General features: G+C 46.3%; 1 protein-coding gene across 2 annotated transcripts in view; it reads right to left on the bottom strand.

Moving 5' to 3' along the window:
- Positions 1–16,704, bottom strand: part of CYTH3 (cytohesin 3) — a 92,133-nt gene extending 75,429 nt beyond the window's left edge. The window contains exon 1 of one of the 2 annotated variants that reach the window (XM_023655248.2): positions 16,509–16,704. In XM_023655248.2, coding sequence (XP_023511016.1) covers positions 16,509–16,548 — 40 coding nt within the window. In that variant the 5' untranslated portion in view covers positions 16,549–16,704. Of the gene's footprint in view, positions 1–15,447; positions 15,633–16,508 lie in introns of those variants that run through there. The other variant, XM_070231419.1, reaches the window with a different exon arrangement.
- Between the last annotated feature and the right edge of the window lie 2,885 nt (positions 16,705–19,589).

Below are 19,589 nucleotides of genomic sequence, written 5' to 3'. Positions count from 1 at the left end.
GTCTGGCTACAATTAGGAGAAATCTGAGAAACCAGACCTCCTTCACATAAAAAAAAGAAAAACGAAATGCTTGAGACACACAAGTATGTGGAAATCACTAGTCTTACGATAATTACATTTATCACCAAGACTATTTCGAAACACACCATCTATCTTCGGCTACAGGGCGATGAAACGTACTTGGTCCTCATAAGTCAGAGCCGATCAAAGACGCGAAGCTTTTATAGCAGTTACATCGAAGCAGATGTGTAAGCTGGAAATTTAATTTTATCGAACTGCTGATTCTGTACTTATTTGCTCTCTGGTGAGTGCATAAATATGAGTGCTACTCAACGGAGCTAAGAAGAGAGAGCTCGGCTCCCCTTCGTGGACACCGTCACCTCTAGATGAACATGAATGATGCTGACAAGTCCTTGCCCCATTTTACATTAGGAGGGGTCGGTCCCCCGGGTTCTCATAGTTGCTATTTTCTGCCTCCCACTGAAACAATACATCAGCCTCACATATATTCTCTGGTTACGTGGTTGTATACACAATGTGATTAAACGGGAAAAACGAAACGCCTACTGGGCGAGTCAGAAACAAAATGAGTACCCGAGGGTGGAATCTCAACCATCCGTCTGAAAGGGAGACTCCTGGATCCTGTCGCTGGTTCTTGAATATTTTTATAGAGTGTCATTTTTTTCCCACCCTGCCCTTTCCTTTGTTGAATTTTCATACAATAAGTTTGCTATGACCATCACCGGATATACTAACAACAACAGAAAAGTTACAGCTGGATCCGGTATTAATCTCAGCTGCAGCTAAAGCTTCAAAGTCCTGAAGGCCAATAGGAAAGAGCTGAGAGAGGGAGGAAGAGAAAGACTCGTTCCTGAGAGATTTAAGGTTTGCTCCTCATCCCAAAGATCTGGCAGCCAAAGCATCTCTTTTGTATTATGCGTATATAGTTTGTCTCACTAAATTTTCCAGCTAAGGCTCATTTCTTTATAAAGCCATGGCCAAATACTAAGATAAAATCCTTCCTATGTTAAACCAGACAACTAATCCTCTCCATATGGGGGCAGGTCTAACAAACCACGGTGTGCATTTGTTCCAAGTCCACCCACACGCATATTCCATTGACATCTGAGCCGTTTACTAACTCCTTTTGGTTACCAATCTCATCCACATTTACCAAAGAACAAGAAACACGAATGTGACTTCGACCTTGAATCAAGCAGATGATTTTCACGTATTTAGAAACCAAATCACTTCTCTCTTCTGCTTATACGTGTAATCTAGACTCTACAGGATGCAAATAAGGACATTAGGCAACCAGCCCGGACTCTTCAAAAAAGTCACTGTCACCAAAAAACAAGAAAAAAATTCTTTTAAAGAATGAGGAGCTATAACTAAATACAAGGTGTAAACCTTGATTAGAGCCTAGATAGGTAAGAAAAATAGCTATAAAAGGCATTTGCGGACCAACTGGGGAAAGCAGAATTTGGACTACATGTGACAAGATATTATGGAATTACTGTTAGTTTTCTTAAGTATAGTAATGGTTGTGGTTAAACAGGAGAATGTCCTTAGGAGAGAAATGCTAAAGTATTTAGGGAGTATTATTTGTAACTTACTTTCAAATGGTTCAGTCAAAAAGAAAAATCACAGTATGTATTAGAGGGAGATAGGGCAAATGTGGCAAAATGTTAGCAATTGCTGAATTTAGGTGAGAATATATGGGTAATCATTGCACTATTTTTTCAACTTTCTGTAGACTTGAAAATTTTCAAAATACAAAGTTGGAGGAGAAAAGATACAATACTCATATCACCAATCATCAGTTATTCATAAACCCAAATACAACAGCGCTTCCAATTCGCTCTGCTAAGTATATAAACGTGGGCCGGGGCCTAATATGTTGATGACTAACCGTTTTAAATGCCTACTAATTGTTTGGGATTTTTGATAAATTCTTTTCATTAAACAATTTCACGCAGGTTTTTTAACGTCAGTTTTGTTTTGGGGTTGGTGTGGGTTTTTTTGTGGGGGTTTTTTTGGTGAGGAAGATTGGCCCTGAGCTAACATCTGTGCCAATCTTCCTCTATTTTGTACGTGGGATGCTGCCACAGCATGGCTTGATGAACAGTGTGTAGGTCCACACCCAGGATCCCAACCCTCAAACCCCAGGCGGCTGAAGAGGAGCAAGAAAACAACCACTATGCCACTGGACTGGCCCCTTTAGTGTTTTAAAGAGGAGAAGCTTGAAGCTTAAGGAGATTACATAACTTACACAAAGACTCATGGCTAGAAATGCCAGAGCTGCAGAGACTTACTTAAAAAAAATCTGTCAACAACAAATAACAATCAGTTCAAATGTGTGAGCAAACTTGTGTAAGTGTGCACAAAGCAGAGAGACGCGTTCTCAGAACAAACCGTTAGCATTACAGTTGACGATCTTCCGCCTTGAACTGGGGGAATTATCTGAAATATCCTTCAGTGGCTGACTTGATACAGGAAACAGGCAAAAATCCTGAAGTCCCAATTCCCACGGACCACAGCGGGGAAGGGGGCCTCTCCAATCCCACAGGACCAGGATTACCGGGGAAGGAACGGCTGCATGGTTATCTCTGGCATGAGTCATCTCAACAAAGTCAGTCATGAAGAAGCACCACCGAGAACAAGGGCTGCCCGCCATGCCCCCGTGGTTCCAGATTCCAGTGAATGGATGAAACCAACAGTCTCTGGGACGAGGGAGGGAGGGACATGTTTAGGGTCATTAGGAAAAAAGAGCTTTAATAAAACATGCAGAAACAGTCTCATAAAATTAAGGGCTTATGCTAAAAGCCAGACTCCCCTCTCCAGCATGTGGGGAAGATGTTCAGGTTAGTACTACCATCCAAGCTTGGCCTCACTCTCTCCAGTGACAGCTAGAATGGCCCTGATCATCAATAACTTGGTAACTCTTTAATTAAGGAAATGGCTCTCCTGTCAAATCAGTTGCTGAAATTCCCAGTCACAAGATAAAATCACCCAAGCCAAGCTAATGTGATCACAGAATTTCTAGACGTTCTCTCCAAAGGCAGCGGGCTCAGCCAGTGGGCCCGAGGGCACGGCCCCGACTTCAGAACTCCCGGGCAGGCCTGCACCAAATCTCAAGGTGGCTGGAAGGACTAGGATACAGACTTCTCTCTCAAGAGTAAAATTCTTTTTTACCTTACGTCAAATCTTTACAGTTGACATGGAAAAGGGAGAGAAAATTTCTAATGCAGAACTAGCCAGAACACTTCTGAAATAGAGTCTTTATTAGCTTTACATGCAGGATTGTCTGCTCTCGCCAGGATCACAACACTTGACGGGAAGACAGGCAAGAAGAGAAGGCCCCAGACTCCTCTATGGTGGAGGAAAAAAGGGGAGAGGGGGAAGGCAGTGTGGAAGGTAACAGACTCTTAAATCCTAAAATTAAATGTCTAAGTGCTAATGGCAGCAGAACCCAGGGAAATATTTCAGCTTATGTTCTTTCCAGATTAAAAAAAAAAAAATTAGTCATGTTCCGCATGTCCAGCCAAATTACTGGGCATCTGCGAGGCAGAACAACGAGTGGGGGTGCCAAACGAGCGTGGGTCCCACATGCACTCGGACACTGCTGGCTACCAGAAGGTTTACCGAGCAAGATTTTGAGTAAAGACCAGTCTGACCACAAGAAGGAAGCGAGGAAGGCATCGGACTTTCTTTTGCAAAAAATAAAAACATCACAGTAACCATCTGACTAGTATACAGCTTAACAACTATTTTAGAAGAAAAAGCTAAGTTTTAGAAACGTTACTTCGGGGAGCCACAGCGGATAATCTGTGATTCCCGAGAAAACGCAACATTTCAGAAGAACAGTTATCCAATATTAAGATTCTTTCTGCAGAAGGCAATGAAAGGCATCATTTTACTCTGGATATGGCTCATACTCTCAGAAGCGCAGTCATATACTGAATCAAAGCCTGCATGATCACTGTCCTCCCACACTCGGGAAATATGGCCTCATCGTGCGAACAGGCCAAACGCTGAACAGTCACTAAAACCCTCCAATTTTCCCATACTCTAACACAAACAAAAAATGAATTCATTTGTCTGTCTCAATTCAAAAAAATTTTAATCTAATTACTGAAACTTAGAAAAGGGCATTCTTGATTATTTTATTTCCTCTCTGCTAAGAATTAAAAGGAAGTCCTGTCTTCTCACAGAATATGAAATGGCCAGTGTCTGCCACTTTTGATTACTGCATTTTTTAAAATACTTGTGTTAAAATAAATGTAATCCCAAGGACTTTCCAAATGAAACTGCTAACGGATTTGTGACATATGAAAATATATTTTGTTTTATTAAAAGTGGAAGAAAATGGGGGCCGGTCCGGTGGCACAGCGGTTAAGTTCGCACGTTCCACTTCTCGGTGGCCCGGGGTTTGCTGGTTCGGATCCCGGGTGCGGACATGGCACTGCTTGGCAGCCATGCTGTGGTAGGCGTCCCACGTATAAACTAGAGGAAGATGGGCACGGATGTTAGCTCAGAGCCAGGCTTCCTCAGCAAAAAGAGGAGGACTGGCAGTAGTTAGCTGAGGGCTAATCTTCCTCCAAAAAAAAAAAAAAAATGGAAGAAAATGTTAGTCTCAAAAAGAAAATATAACCTAGCTCAGTTCTTTTTTTTTGTTGGGGGGGACGGTGAGGAAATTGGCCCTAAGCTAACATCTGTTGCCAATCTTCCTCTTTTTGCTTGAAGAAGACTGTGGCTGAGCCAACATCCATGCCAGTCTTCCTCTATTTTGTATGTGGGATACCATCTCAGCGTGGCCTGATGAGTGGTGCGTAGGTCCATGCCCAGGATCCGAACCCGCGAACCCTGGGCTCCCGAAGCAGAGCACGTGAACTTAACTGCTACACCACCAGGCCAGACCCCGTAGCTCAGTTCTTTAAGTGATAAATACATACACTTAATGAATACTTATGGAAGAGAAAAAAGGTTTCCTCTTTGCATTCTACGGTGATGAGATCCTTACTGGATTAATCAGAGAATGAAACGTGCCTGCTGCTACTGGCAGTACCAGGCGAGATGCCTGCGCTCCTAGTTACAGTGCATCTCTACTCAACCATGTACACAAGAAGGGTGTTTACTGTCCCACATGACAGGAAGTGTGGAGCGAGGGAGGCTCCGGGGGTGGGTGAAATTCAGCAGCTCAACCACAGTGTCAAGGATCCAGCTGGTCATCCTCAGCATGTGGGTTTGGAACTGGACGGGCTTACGAGACATCATGAATGCAAGTTGTCTACCCAACCAGGCCCTAAAAAGTCCATCGTAAGTAAAGGCACCACTTCTCGTTTCTTTTTCTAAGAAGGAAGAAACTCTTCCAAGAAGTCCCCTTGCAAACCGCCCTTCACATGAGGCTCATCGGCCAGACTAGGGTAACATATCTCTCCTCCAAACGACGATAAGGAAAAAGGGATTTCCGTGCCTGGTTTATGCATTTAAGATTCACTCCCTTGTGATAAAGCTCCCTGCCCTATGGATAGATACCTGAACAAATCAGGATTCTTTACAAGGAAGCGAGGGAAGATGGATCTGTCATAACGCACCAAGAGCATCTCCTACACAGAGTTAAACACAGCCATACGGATGGCCACAAACTTCCTGGCAATGGGCAACAGAGAGATAAGCCGGCTGACCACTCCTTCCCCCCGCCCCTGACCAAAATATCTAGGTCCCATTTTATGCTTTTAAAATCAAGGGCTGTTATATAAAAGTTACTTTTTATAGAAAGGAAAAAAAATATTCAATATTTTTAAAAAATCTATCAGCCACCCTAGCACTTAAATCAACTATTGAAAGAGCTACATAGTACGGCTTTAATGAATCCGCGTATTATCAAATTGTGGTTTTAAAGAACTTCCAGAATTTAAAATAATAAATGCAACCCAGATGTCCACTAAAAAATGAAAACAAGATTGTTTTCACTTCATAGCAACCAAACAGGTCAGCCCATTTCCTCCTCCAGAGAATTCTCAGAGGGCCACAAACTCCACTCGGAGAGCACGTGTTTCATACGGATCTGTCCGCAGAAAAAGGAAACTCCACTGTCCAAGATAAACGGAGAATATTATATGTTCCCATGAAAGTGAATCAGAAAACTTCAGCAAGGCTGTGTCTACACGCTGCCAAACATCTGGATGAAAACTGAAAAAAAAAAATCTCTAACTACCCAGATATTGGGAAATACTTTCCAATCGTCATTAAAATGTCCAGTGCTATAGCAAACTGCTTTTATTTGTTAATTACAGGAATAAATTTTTCAAAAAGAGATGAGTACGTCATTTAAAATAGCCCTGCTGAGAAGTTCAAGGCAGGAACTTATTTTCTCATGTTTGAACAGGGCTCCTGGTGATTTACTGAAAACTAAGTCAGTTGAAAGAGCAAATTTGCTCTGTGGAAGTAAATTACAAAATCTTCTTAGGCAGCTAAGTTGACTCAGGTGAGGCTTTTCTAATATTGACAGAATACTGAAAGATTTACCCAAAATAAACGCTTAGTGAACGGTCTCCAGCCAAATTATAAAACACTCCGGAACCTCGAGTCTATTCTGTCACGTCAGTTGGGGAACAGACACCAACTGGTAGAAGTTTATAAGTTTGATTAACTTCAAAACTCAGGAGAAAGAGTTATACATTTTTCGTCTCATTTAAATGACTTACCATTTTCCCATCACTTCAAAATGTTTATTATATCTTAAGTAGCTTTTAGGATACTCTGATAAACCCTGTTTTTTCATTTCATTTCACTTTAAAAGTTTCAATAGTCCTATACCACAAACTGATAAACTGCTTCCTAAAGGATCGCCAATAACTTTTTAAAATTAATCTATTACTCCCAAAGCTATCGAGTGTGTGCACAGAAACAGCATTACCCGTCTAACTCACCTGATATGAGCTATTGTTGGTCCTCTAGCAAAAGGACTTACTAGAGAACAGTTTAGTTACTGTCCCCTAAGAAAGCCCCTACTCTGGCTTTCCCTCTATTCTCATAACATGAAAAACTTCCTTTTTTTTTTTTTAAAGTCACCAAATTCAGTAGACATTCTCTATCCTCATTTTAGGCCACCTTTCAAGAGGAATTAACTTCTGCCATACCACACAATCTTCAAGGTTCCCTCGACCTCACTGGTTATCCTTTCCCAGGCTCTTCTCAGTCTTAGGATTTTTCTCCCTTCTCTCAACTCTCTCCCCTCTAAGTGATCTCATTCATCTATTCCCATGAATGAAAGCCTTCCCAATGTGCATCTCCTACCCAGACGGGTCTTCTAAGCTGCAGACTCACACAGCTGACTGCCCTTCTAGCATCTCCACCAGGATATCTCACGAACAAGTTCCATTTTAAATATCAAAATACCAAAAGTGAACTCCTGAGATTCCGCTTCCCGTAAAAACTGACTAGTTTTCTGCAGACCAACCCTTCTGCCAAGAACAACTAAGAAAGCTGAACAAATTATAGGAAACAACTGTTAGAAGGTATCAGACGGCTACCAATGCAGTTAGGGCTTAGGAGGCGAGGATCCCAGAGAGCTAAGTGCAGAGAGGTGAGCCCGGTAGTCTGAGCCCCTTTTCTCCTTGAGACGCTTGCCAATTCACAGCAGAAGCGGAGAGGACAAGAAGCTAAGGAAAAGCAAGGGGTTGAGAATCTGAGGAGGTCAGCAGAATTTCCAGCAGTCTTAGGAGACTGGGGCGGGGGGACAAAAATTAGAGTTCAGGGAATGCCGAGTAGACCAGGCCTGGTAAACACCCCAGGCTTTCAACTGGGACCGCCGAAGAGCCATACCCCAAGAGAAGGGTAAGCCAGGAGTAGACCAATCCTCACGATTTTAAAGTGCTACTTCCCTACCTTAACTGCCTGCCAGAGGCCTCTCAAGGAAGATAACCAGAGGCTCAAATTATCTCGACAGTTTTTCATACACATTGTCTACTTGAAGCTTAGCAGGCAAATCTAGAGTCAAGATCACATGACTGAAAACCAAGGGTAACAGAATACACTCACAGGACACCCAAATGCTGACGTTATCAGACACAGACTTTACAACAACCGTGATTAATACAATAAAGAAATTAGGGGACAAGATGAAAGTTTTCAGCAGAAAGTTGGAATCTAAAAAAGTGATCAAGAAAACTTAAAAGACAGTGACAGGAATTAAGAACTCAAGGGGCCAGCTCCACGGCCCAGTGGTTAAGTTCAGCGTGCTCTGCTTCGGCGGCCCAGGTTTGGTTCCTGGGTGCAGACCTACACCACTCATCCATGGCTATGCTATGGTGGCATCCCACATATAAAATAGAGAAAGACTGGCACAGATGTTAGCTCAGGGAAAATCTTCCTCAAGCAAAAAGAGGATGATTGGCAACAGATGTTAGCTCAGGGTGACTCTTCCTCAGCAAAAAAAACAAAACAAAAAACAAAAAGAACTCAACAGATGGATTTAATGGCAGATTAGATAGAGCTGAAGAGAAGATTAATACACTGGAATATACGTCAGAAGAAAACATACAGCATGAAGCATGGAGAGATGAAAAGGATGAAGAACATGGAAAAGATCTCAGAGACACATAGGACAGGATGAAAAGGTAACCAGGTCCCAGAAGGAGAAGAGACAGGGAATGCAGCCAAAGCAATGAGTGAAGAGATAGTGACCAAGAATTCTCAAAATGGAATGTAAGATCAAGTCTTGTCACGGCACTACCAAAAAGAGCCACCACTGCCACCAATCCCAAGAAGGACAGATTCCAGGAAACTCACATCTAGGCACATCACAGGAACACAGCTGAAAGAGAAAAACCTTAAAAACGGCCAAAGGAGGGGAAGAGACACCCTACCTTCAAAAGAACAAGACTGACAACTGCTGAATTCTCAACAGAAGCAATGGAAGCCAGGAGGCAATGAAATGACACGTCAGACCTCTGCAAGAAATTAACTCGATAACCTACAGCTGTACACCCAGCAAAACTATCCTGTAAAAGCCAGGGCAAAATAATGACATTTTCAACAGGAAACCAGTGAACCCTACCAATGGTTTTCTCCCAGCCCCACCACCCAAGGCTTCCCTTTCTCACTAGGCAGCAACACCCCCACTGAGTCACACAAGCCAGAGATGGAGAAGTCATCTTTGACTCCTGCAGTGCCTTCCCCCCTCACCTCCAAGCCGTCGGCAGGTCCCTTCGATTCTCCAAAGCTCATCTCCTCACCAGGAAAGCTACGCAAATTAAAACAAGACATCACTTCTTACTCCTGAGATAGGCAAACGTTCACAAACCTGACAAACGCCAAGAGGTGATTAGAACGCTCCTAATGATAAAGCAGTCTGTCAGTATCTAGGGAAACCGAAAGCCTATCTACAACCCACAATTGCGATTCCAAAGACACACTCTCGAAAAACTTTCACACGTTTGTAAAAGGAGACGCGCCTAAGGAGTTCACCTTAGTATCTTTGTAACAACAATGAAAGGTCAACACAGAAATCCAATACAGGACAAGATAAAACATTACAGTGGTTAAAAAAATAAACAGGGTCTATATATAACATAGATAACCTCAAATGCAAGATGCAGGACATGACACACAGTATGACACCATTTTTATAAGTTTTTAAAACAAACCAAAAAGATCCATATCTATGGAAACACACACTGCTAAAGCATGAAAACCATACCAGAGGACCCACATCAAATTCCTAACGGTCGCCTTTAGGAAATACGAAGGGAACAAGGGGAACAGGACCAGGAACTGCTGGACCAAAGTGCCTTCAACTTTCCTCAGTATTAACAAATATTTACGGAAGGCCTACGGTGCACTGTGCTCCTGGTCGTGGAGATACAGCAGTGGATAAAAGCAGAAAATATTCCTGCTTTCACAGAACTTACATTCTGAGAAGGGAAGAGACAAACGATGAAAAAACAGAGAATGAGTAAGGAGTGATAAGTGCTAAGAGTAAAAATAAAGCTGGGAGAGGGGAAGCAGCGACAATGGGGTGCTGTGTTGGACAGGCTGGTCAAGGAAGATGTCTACGGTAAAGACGTCTACGGTAAGCAGACATTTGAATGGAAACCTGAATGAAGCAAGCACGAGGTGAGACCTCTAAGGGGAAACCACTGTGGGAACAGCAAGGGCAAAGGCACTGAGGCAGGGGTGCGCTTGGCAAGCTGATGGAATAGCAAAGAGACCAACAGGGTGACAAGGGTACTGGGAAATGTCAAAGAGACAAGAGAGGAATAGAGCAGGGGCCAAGGAGAGCCCCCCCACCCAAGATAAGAATGGCTTTTATGTTTTTTATGAACGGTTATGAAAAAAAAGAATTTGGGGAGGGCCAGCCACCTGGCCGAGTGGTTAAGTTCGCACACCCCCTTTGGTGGCCCGTGGTTCACCAGTGTGGATCCTGGATGTGGGCCTACACCCCGCTCACCAAGCCATACTGTGGCAGTGCCCCACACAGAAGAACTAGAATGACTTACAACTCAGATATACAACTATGTACTGGGGCCTTGGAGAGAAAAAAAAAAAAACAACAGGATGACTGGCAACAGATGTTACCTCAGGGCCAATCCTCCTCATCGGAAAAAAAAAAAAAAGCAGAATTTGTGACAGAGACTGTATATAGCCAAAAATATTTGCTCTCTGGCCCTCTTATAGAAAAAGCTTGCAGCCCCTGGCCTAGAGCATAGAGACCCTAAACTGTAGGGCCCTGTGGGCCATGGTTAGGCTGTGGACAGGATTCTGAGTAAGCCGAGGATACCGCAGACTTTGAGAGAGGAGTGACGTGATCTATGTCCTAAAGGGATCGCTCTGGCTGCTGTGTAGACAGGATGACAGCAGGGAGCAAGTCAGAAGGCAAAAGAAGTGAAAGCTGGCACCACAGTTTTGGCCTGAGCAACTGAAAGAATGATGCTGGCATACGCGGAGATGGAGAGGCTTACCTGTAATACTTTAATTATTTTTTTAGCAGACCTAAAACACAGCGACAGGGTATGAAGAGCTATTATATTAATTCTAAGCCATGGGAACACGAGTGTTTGTTTCGCTGTTTTCTGGGCTAGTCTGTGTGTTTTTATATAGATTTGTCTTACCTCGTTCCCTTCAATTTCACCACTGCGACCCAACCTGCCACACTCTCTCACCTGAACCCCTCCAACAGCTCCCTCACTGGCGTCCCCTTGTCCTCTCACCCCTCCTCCAGCCCATTCTGCACTCGGTAGCCAAGACCACTTCTTAAAAAGGCAGGGAGGACAACGGCTCCGAACATGGCCTCTGAAGCCAAACGCCTGGGTTCAAATCTCGGCTCCACCACCTACTGCTGCGAAATGTGGAGCAAGTTACGCAGCTCCCCTTGTGCCTCGGTTCTCTATTTCCATCTGCAAATGGTGATCACGTTAAGTACCTAAGAGGGTAATTGTGAACGGTAAGTAGGTTAAGATACGTAAGGCACGCAGGACAGACCACACAGAGAGCATTATGTAAATAGTAGCCAAAATTATTGAAACATAAATCAAATGCTTAAAATCCTTCCTTGGCTTCATGCACTTAGAATAAAATGTGAATTACTTAATTCCAGAAACTGCCTGATGTGGCCCCTGTCGTGTTCTGTCTCGGCCACAGAAAGCTTCCCTCAATCCTCTGGCGCATTCGGCCTTCTAGCCCAGGGCGTTTCCCTCCGCCTCCTCCTCAGCCCCTTTCGGTTGCATCTGGAAGGGCATTTCCTCCAAGAGGCCTCCCCCAGCACCCCCCACCCTTTACCTACATCTCTCCCACCCCATGCCCCACCCACCCCCACTCTCTCCCTCAACCTGTCCATGCTATCCTTTACCACATTTAGCATAACCTGCAATTATTTTACATATCTGTTTCCTTTTTGGTCTGTCTCCCATGTAAACAAAGCTGCAGGAATGCAGGAAGTGCACCTGCCTTCTTCACTACTATTCACACCCCGTCCCAAGCACGGGACCTGGCATCTGGTGGGGAACACTATCAATATTTGTTGAAGAAAGTTCTAGAAGAGAAGACCACTGTCAGCATACTCTAAAAGCACCTATCATGTCACTTTTTCAACATGCAAAAGCACAGTGGTTCATTTCCCAGGCAGAGACAGAAAAACTAGGTAACGTATTTTATAACTTCCTACATTTTATATTTATTGTTATTTTTTAAGACACAAAAACTCTCTCAAAAAGGGTGTTTCTTACCAGCATGCTATTTTTCTGTGAAACTGTTTTCCTATTTTGGAAAAAGTGAAGATAGACAAACTTTATTTTAATTTTAAAAAAGAAAAGGGCGTATGGCAAAAAGTTTCCTTTGCACCTCCGTTCCCCGTCTGCTCATGCTCCCATCCTCCTCCCCAAACAAGTAGCCATTGTTATTAGTCCCTTGTTTGGCCTTCCCGAGAATTTTCATACATACGCAAGTACTTCCTTCTTTTTTTTTTTTTTTAAAACAGAAATGGTAGCATAAAGGCACATTTTCCTAGACTTTGCTCCCGTAACTGAGTAAGGCTTGGAGATCTTTCCATATCAATTCAGAAAGGGCTTCCTCATTTCTTTCTACAACTTCACAACTTCATTCCCCAGCTGGGTATATTTCCATTTATCTGCCCAGTCTCCTGCTGATGGACACTAGGTTACTTTCTATCCTTTACTATTACAAACAGTGCCGTGAATAATCTCCCACCTATGGTCCCTCACACAGGTACAGATACATCTGCAGGTTAAATTTGTAGCCTGCTATTGCCGGGTCAAAGGATTTACGCACTTGTAATTTTTAAAGCTGCTGCCCGATGCCCCTGTATGTGCCAGGCTCCACCCAGAGAAACAGAAGCCCCTCGAAGGAGCTGAAATAAAGGGAACTCAATACAAGCAACTGGTTGCACGAATGATGGAAAAGCTGCAAAGTTACACCAGAAATGGTAAGACAACCCAGAGCAAGAAGCGGCTACCATCCCTAAGCTGGAGGATCAAGGGCAGAGGTATTTCCAAGTCTCAGGGGCAGTGGGCAGGAGCTGGAGGAAGAGGAGACCAGGCACCTGCCACAGGCGCTGTCTGCAGAACAAGACGGGATTAACCTGGTTTCTCCCCTCCTCCTACCGGCCAATCTCCCACCAGCGCCTCCCATGGGCCAAACCTGGCTCCAAGCCAGCTGACCCAAAAGTCTGGGAAATGTCGCCTGCCGTGGAGAGTCTCTGCGCAGGGGAAGGGCGAGCGATGGATCTGAGCCAACAGGACACAGGCTGTCGCTGCCTCCTTAAGAGCTGCAACTAATTCACACTCCCATCGCCAACAGATGGTTTCAAATGTGGGGGTTATCGCTTGCCTGACAGGTGGAAGCTGGGCGCTCAACCTGATCTGAATTCCTGTTTATTTTACTGGGTGAGGCTGAGCATCTTTTCACGTGAAGCACAGACTGAATCCTCACCTACGATGATTAGGGGCGGGGGGTGGGGAGTAGGGAGGTTAAAGTTATTCAGCGCATCTGCCACAGATGGTCCATTCAGGAACACCAATCAGACATTCCCAAACTGAGCATAAAGATGGTGGCAATGAGCCAAACTAGCCAGTCACCTGCTAAGGAAACACCCATCTCGAGAACTATTCTAGAAAAACTGAAAGGCGACAAGGCCCCAAAGGAATTGAAAATGCCTTAACTACACTCTGCACACATTATAAGTAACAATGTGTTCTCGTAATCTTGTACCCCCCACTTGTTCCTCCTTAGAACTGCCTTCCAACCATTCATATCACCATCCTCTCTCCTTATCTCGCATTGAAAGAATAATACCCTGGACAAAAATTTAAGTTAAAAATAGCAAGTAGGAGTCATTTTTAAAGTCTTTTAACCCGACCAACACATTAGCAAAAAAGATCTTTTAAATTATCTTTCACCTCTGCCATAACCACCGTTTGAACAGAGGATCTACCCTATCTTACAAAAAACCTCAAACTGACTTCCTCATACATAGTTCAAAGTGTTGTACTATACTCTAAAAATACACCCCCGAAAAGTTACGCTTTACAATTGGCTGACAAATGACTAACTGAAATTATTCTCCTCCAAAGGGCTGAACTTTATTTTTAAAAACATGGATTTTACAGTAAAGCAGTTTTTTAGAAACGCAAATAGTAGTAGCAATAACTAAAGCATTGCAAAGAGGTGCGTTAACTTCAAAACCTCCAACGACCCAGACTTAAGTGTAAGCAAACCAAATTTAAACAAAAATCACTATATCATGACTCTTACTTCATAACCCTCAGACCGATGTTCGCTTATTCAAAACCATGCTTATTGTAAGATTGCCAAACATATTTTGAAGTGTCTTCCATAATGCAAAGAAGAAAGATTTTAATAAACCACATCAATAAAGGTTAAAAGTTGGTTTCCAGCACTGGCAGACTCCGGGGCATTTTAGTAGGCGATCAATAAATATGTTCATTTGTTGACCGCTCCAGTGAGGGGAGTTAAACGACACATTAAATACAATCCTACCCCTTTCCTCCCACAGGGTACACTGTTTTACAAGTTTTTTCCCCCCAAATTTGAAAGCAATACACATCATTCCAGAAACTTGGAAAAGATAAAGACTAAGCAAATAAAACATCCACAATGGCACCAGTTTTCACACTGTTTAGACCACGATGTATAAAGCTGCTTATTTTTAATGCTTGTGAAGTAATTTCCCCAATAAACTTCCCATAATTTACCTCACCAGTCTCCTATTGGGCACCGCTGTTTCCAATTTTCTACTGTTATAAATAGTGTGTAAAGCACATCTTCACGCATGAGAGATTTTTCTGAATTTCAAGATTGTATCCCCAGAAGAGATATTAACAGCCGGAAGAAAGTTTTAAGACTTTTGATACTTAATATCATCCTTTGTTACAGTACTTAAGAACTATAAATTCCGCAGGCACATTGACTTCCTTTTTTTTTTTAATCTTTATCATCTTTATCTGTTTTTTTTTTTTTTTTTTTACCTTGAAGTCTTCCACATTTCTAAACTTAAGTCCGAACTTCCAAACTAAATCGCCAAGCCAGCTGGCGCCTTTGACTCTAACGTCAAACGTTTACATATGACAGTTGTTTGTCTTTATTTGCTACAAAGGAAAAACTGCTATGCCGGTTGTGTTACCCAAACTGAGCTGGGCAGGAAGCACACAGCCACCGAGCATCCATGCCTTGGACCCTTCAGCCAGCCAGCCGGGCTGTAGGAGGGTTTGCAACTGGGCTCCTTTGCACAGCACTTTCTTTCATAAACACACCCACTCGGTGCCACAGTGCCACCCCTAGCTTTAACTATGCGAGCTGAACTCGCCAAATGCCACGACTCGTGCCAACTTCCCACCCTCGCCGCCTCATCGCTCCTTTGGGCACCAACATTTCCCCCCGGAGCGGCACTTCAATTCCAGAAGGCACCTTGATTAACCGCTTCATCCTCAATTGTGCCATCCTGCTGATCCTTCCAGGCAGCTGCTCCAGCAGCCTGGAATAAAGACTTTCTCAAAACGCTCCCTTATAACAAGGGTTTCTGAGGACTCGGGCTGTCAGCACGAAGGGAATCTTTAGCAAAAGCAGAGAGAACCTCAACCGCGGCCGTTCCTGTAAAAAAACACGCGTTTTAACCCTTTGCTTTCCAAACCAACGACCCACTCCACGCACGGCCACTCCACAGACACGTTGTTCGGTTTAAAGGTGCAATTCGCAGCGTGACACCACGGGGATGTGGATCCCGCGAAATCATTTACAACAAGCGCGCATCTTCCTGCACGAGGTCACTGAGCGTCAGGCAGGCACACACGACCCCCTCGGGGAGCGGCTCCCCACGCCCGGTTTCTGGTCTCCAGGCTCCGGATCCGACCTCGGCGCCTCGGACTTAGGTCTTCTGCTCGCCCCGCACCGTCCCCTGGTTCATAAAGAGCTGGCGCTCCCGCTGCCCGCTGCTCGGCGGAGCGACCCCCTGACCACTCCTGACCTGAAGCTCGGCAAACTGGCAGGACCTTCAACCCTCTTCCCGCCCGCCCCTCCCGGACCCGGGGGACCCCCCGCTCACAACTTTCCCTTCCCCAACGCCCTGGGGTCCCCGCTTGCCACCCCCTGGGAAGGGACGCCCAGAGGGTCACCCTCCCGCCCTGGGGCTCCGGAGGGCGTGGAGGCCCTTGGCGACAAGAGGCGGGGAAGGTCGCCCCCAAGGTCCCCAGCCCCAGGACAGCGACCCCAGAGCCTCCGGGGTGGGGTTGGCGGGGCGGGCGGCCCCGGCCTCGCCCAGGACCCTCGCGCGGGCTCGGCGGCCACCCCGCCGGACCCTCCCCTCCCTGGACCCCCGCCCGGGGCCCCGAGCGCGGCCTCGGCGCTCGCCAGCCGGCCCCCGCGATGCCCGGACGCCGTCTCCGCAGGCGGCCCGGGACCCGAGCGCGGCCCGGCGCCCGCGCCCCCCGCCCCAGGCCGCCAGCCCGGCCGGCCACACCTCCGGCACTCACCGCCGCCGCCCTCGCCGCCGCCGCCGCCGTCCCCGTCCATCTTGAGGCCGCTCCCGCTGCCGGCGAGCCCGGGGCCGCGGGCGAGGGGCCGCGGGCGGGGGGCGCCGCGGGGTGCAGCGCGCTGGCGGCCGGCGGCTCCTGCAGCGCGCGCGCCGGGTCGCGGCCCGGGCCTCCTCCGGCCGGGCGGGGCGCTCGCCGCTCGGCGCGCCGTCACGTGACGCCAGGCCCCGCCCCCTGGGTGCGGTGGGCGTGGCCAGGGCGGCGCGGCCCCGCCCGCGGGAACCCGCCCGGGCCCGGGGCTGGCGGCGCGCTCGGGGGGCCCTGGGTAGGCGGGGACGGGACCCCAGGGCGGAGCGTGCGTCGGCCCCCTGCCCCTGCTCCCCGCCCTCGAGCAGCCTGGGGACAGACGTGGGGGCCGGCGCACGGGGATGCCCGGTCTGCAAAACCCTGCGGCGACGGGTCCCCCTCGCACGTGCACTCAGGGAAAAAAAAAAAGATCCAGAAACGCACGTATTCAACAGTCAGGCCTTCCCCCTCCGGCCCCGAGAAATTCCAGAGTAATTCCAGCCTTTCCGCTCTCTGTTGTATAATGGAGGCTCTCCTTTCCTGCCCACGAGTGCACTTGAAAATTAACAAAGTGTAAGGGTTATAAATGAACGCTGTCATGGGGTGGGAACCGAATCCCCGATCCGGCACACCTGGGGCCCACCCTCAGCGGGCTCTGTAGGGGTTGGCCGGTCTGGCCTCGGATGCGCTTGCAGTTTCCCTCCCGTCTCCCTTGGAAAGCTGCCAGCTGCCCTGGATTTTATGCTGCAGAAGGAGCTCAGAATTCAATTTCCCGTGGGCACAGCCAGGGTCCTCAGCACAGGCCTCCCGGGCAGAAGGCCTCCGCTTGCCCCTGCTCCACGTCGTCTGTGGATCTCCTTTCTCGCTCCACATCTTGCTTCCAGTAACTGCTCCCGAAGCATTGAATGCGGCCCCTCCCAAGCCTTTCTGTTCATTTTGCTTGAACGAAATTGCATTAAAGAAAAGGAAACATTGTAATGGAGGAGATAATTCATCTCTAATGTAATTTTCCAGCAACTGTTTTGTATTTACAAATGGCCCAGTGAGTCAAAGGATGCTTTGGCCGTCATTTATCAAAGTGGACAGTTTTCACGTTTTTGTTCAAGGTTGTGAGATGATTCCAAAGAGTTTGGTCTCCTAAAAATCTTAAGAATTGAACACCCAGCATTCTGGTGCTTCTCAAGCCACCGAGCCCGGCACGCTTCTGGGTGCAGAAAAGATGTTTGGCAGAGTATGTGACAGATGTAAAATAAAAGATGGTCTGGTCATGAGGAGACGCAGGTCTGAGTTCCAGCCACAGACTTGGCTTCCTGATCTTCTTCCTGGCAGCTTGGTTATCTTGGAGATAACAGCATAGTTACTGAGAAAAATGACAGCATACTTTGAACTTGATAATGTGATCTGTGGCGCTTTGAACTCAGAGATACTGTCAATTACGAATGCTTTTAAATGTCAATTCCTAATTCTGTAGGTTTGTGAGCGTGTGATCCCAGGTGCTTCTTTCAAAGTTTGAATCTGAAAACTGTTTCTCTGATCTCCATCTCGGCTAACTTCTATCAGAATCAAGGGTAGCCCACTTATTTGTAAGCAGAATATTCTATTATCCCCACAGCTTAGCCTAGGCCTCCCATTCAATGAAGCTTGCAGAAATGTTGGGGGAATAGGGGCTCAGGGTGTCATCTCTGTAATTGCGTGGGGGAAGTTAGAAGACTTCAAAGCCTTCACTACTCAAAGGAGTTAATATCTAATGGAAAAATTAGATTTTTTTGAAAAAGGCTGCTTTCTAGTATCTCTCAAGTCCCCCTAAGGCAGCAGTTACCTCATCTGCTCATGCGCAGGTTGCCCCTACATCTAAGAACGTTAAGTATCCTGGTTATTCGCTAAGATAGGCACTTGCTTCATGTCCAGCTCATGTGTGGTTTACTCAGATGTCGAAAGCTTTGAGGAATATGTAAGGAAAACAATTCATACAGCAGACATCGCTCCAAGATAACAAGTGTTACCCAAAACTTTGTTGCAATCATTCAGTCAGACAACACCCAGTTAGGCCCCTCCTGGAGGCCAAGCACTGTCCTAGGTGCTGGGAATACGATGATGAAAAGGATAGTCAGTCCCAGTCCTCAAGGGACTTATGGCCTGGAAGGAACACAGCCATCAAGCAAGTAATTACACAAACAATTATTTAATTGAAATTTTGGTGTCCTACCCTTCTTATAGCCTTTCTCACAGTATTTGCTGTTTCCTGTGTGTTGGCTTTGAGGCCTTGAAACTCCTTCAGACTAACACTGTAGTCTGCATTTATTCTGCCCCATGATGCACTGCAGGGTCTGGCCATGTGAAAAAAAAAAGGGGGAAGAAGTGACACTATTTGTTCCTGCTGCTGGGCACTCAAAAGTGGGAGATATCTTCAAAACACATTGAAACCCACATATCAGCCCTTTGGCCATTGCAGAAATAGTTAAAAGATCAAGAACCTGCACATTCTGCAGAGGTCAGAGAACTTCTCCTCTGTCCATTCATCTCCATCCTCCAAGTGGGAGTCTGTGAAGTCGGACAGACGTGTCCTCTCCCAGCAGTAAGGTCACAAGAGCCAAAACCGTGCCAAGAGCCGTTTCTTCACGCTCAGCCAGGAAGGGGCTGCCCACACTGCCTGAGCTGTGGCTGCTTCCAGACCCTGCACAGAGCAGTTCCCATCTCCTCTGAGATCGGTCCAGAAATGCAGAGACAGCAGCCACCATCAGCAAATGGGAGCCTCAGCTAATCCATCACATCTGCTCAGGGGTCTGGTCCAGCCCGGGGAAGGGGCACACAGCGGCTAGCTTGCTGTCAGCTCACGGTCACGAAGGGAAAGTAGTGTTTTGCGAAAATCTAGTTTCATCTAGGAAAGAAAACATCTCGTTGGAATAGAGATGATCTTGTGCAGATCAGCATTCTCCACTCTGCCCAGGCAAACGGCAAGGGTCCAAGTGTCAGTCACATCCTCATCAAATTTTGAAAGGCCCAGACATCACGTCC

Source organism: Equus caballus, chromosome 13 (genome assembly GCF_041296265.1).
Source record: "Equus caballus isolate H_3958 breed thoroughbred chromosome 13, TB-T2T, whole genome shotgun sequence".
Classification (NCBI taxonomy): Eukaryota; Metazoa; Chordata; class Mammalia; order Perissodactyla; family Equidae; genus Equus; species Equus caballus.
Note: the sequence above shows the minus strand (reverse complement) of the source record. Positions and strands in the feature narration are given on the sequence as shown.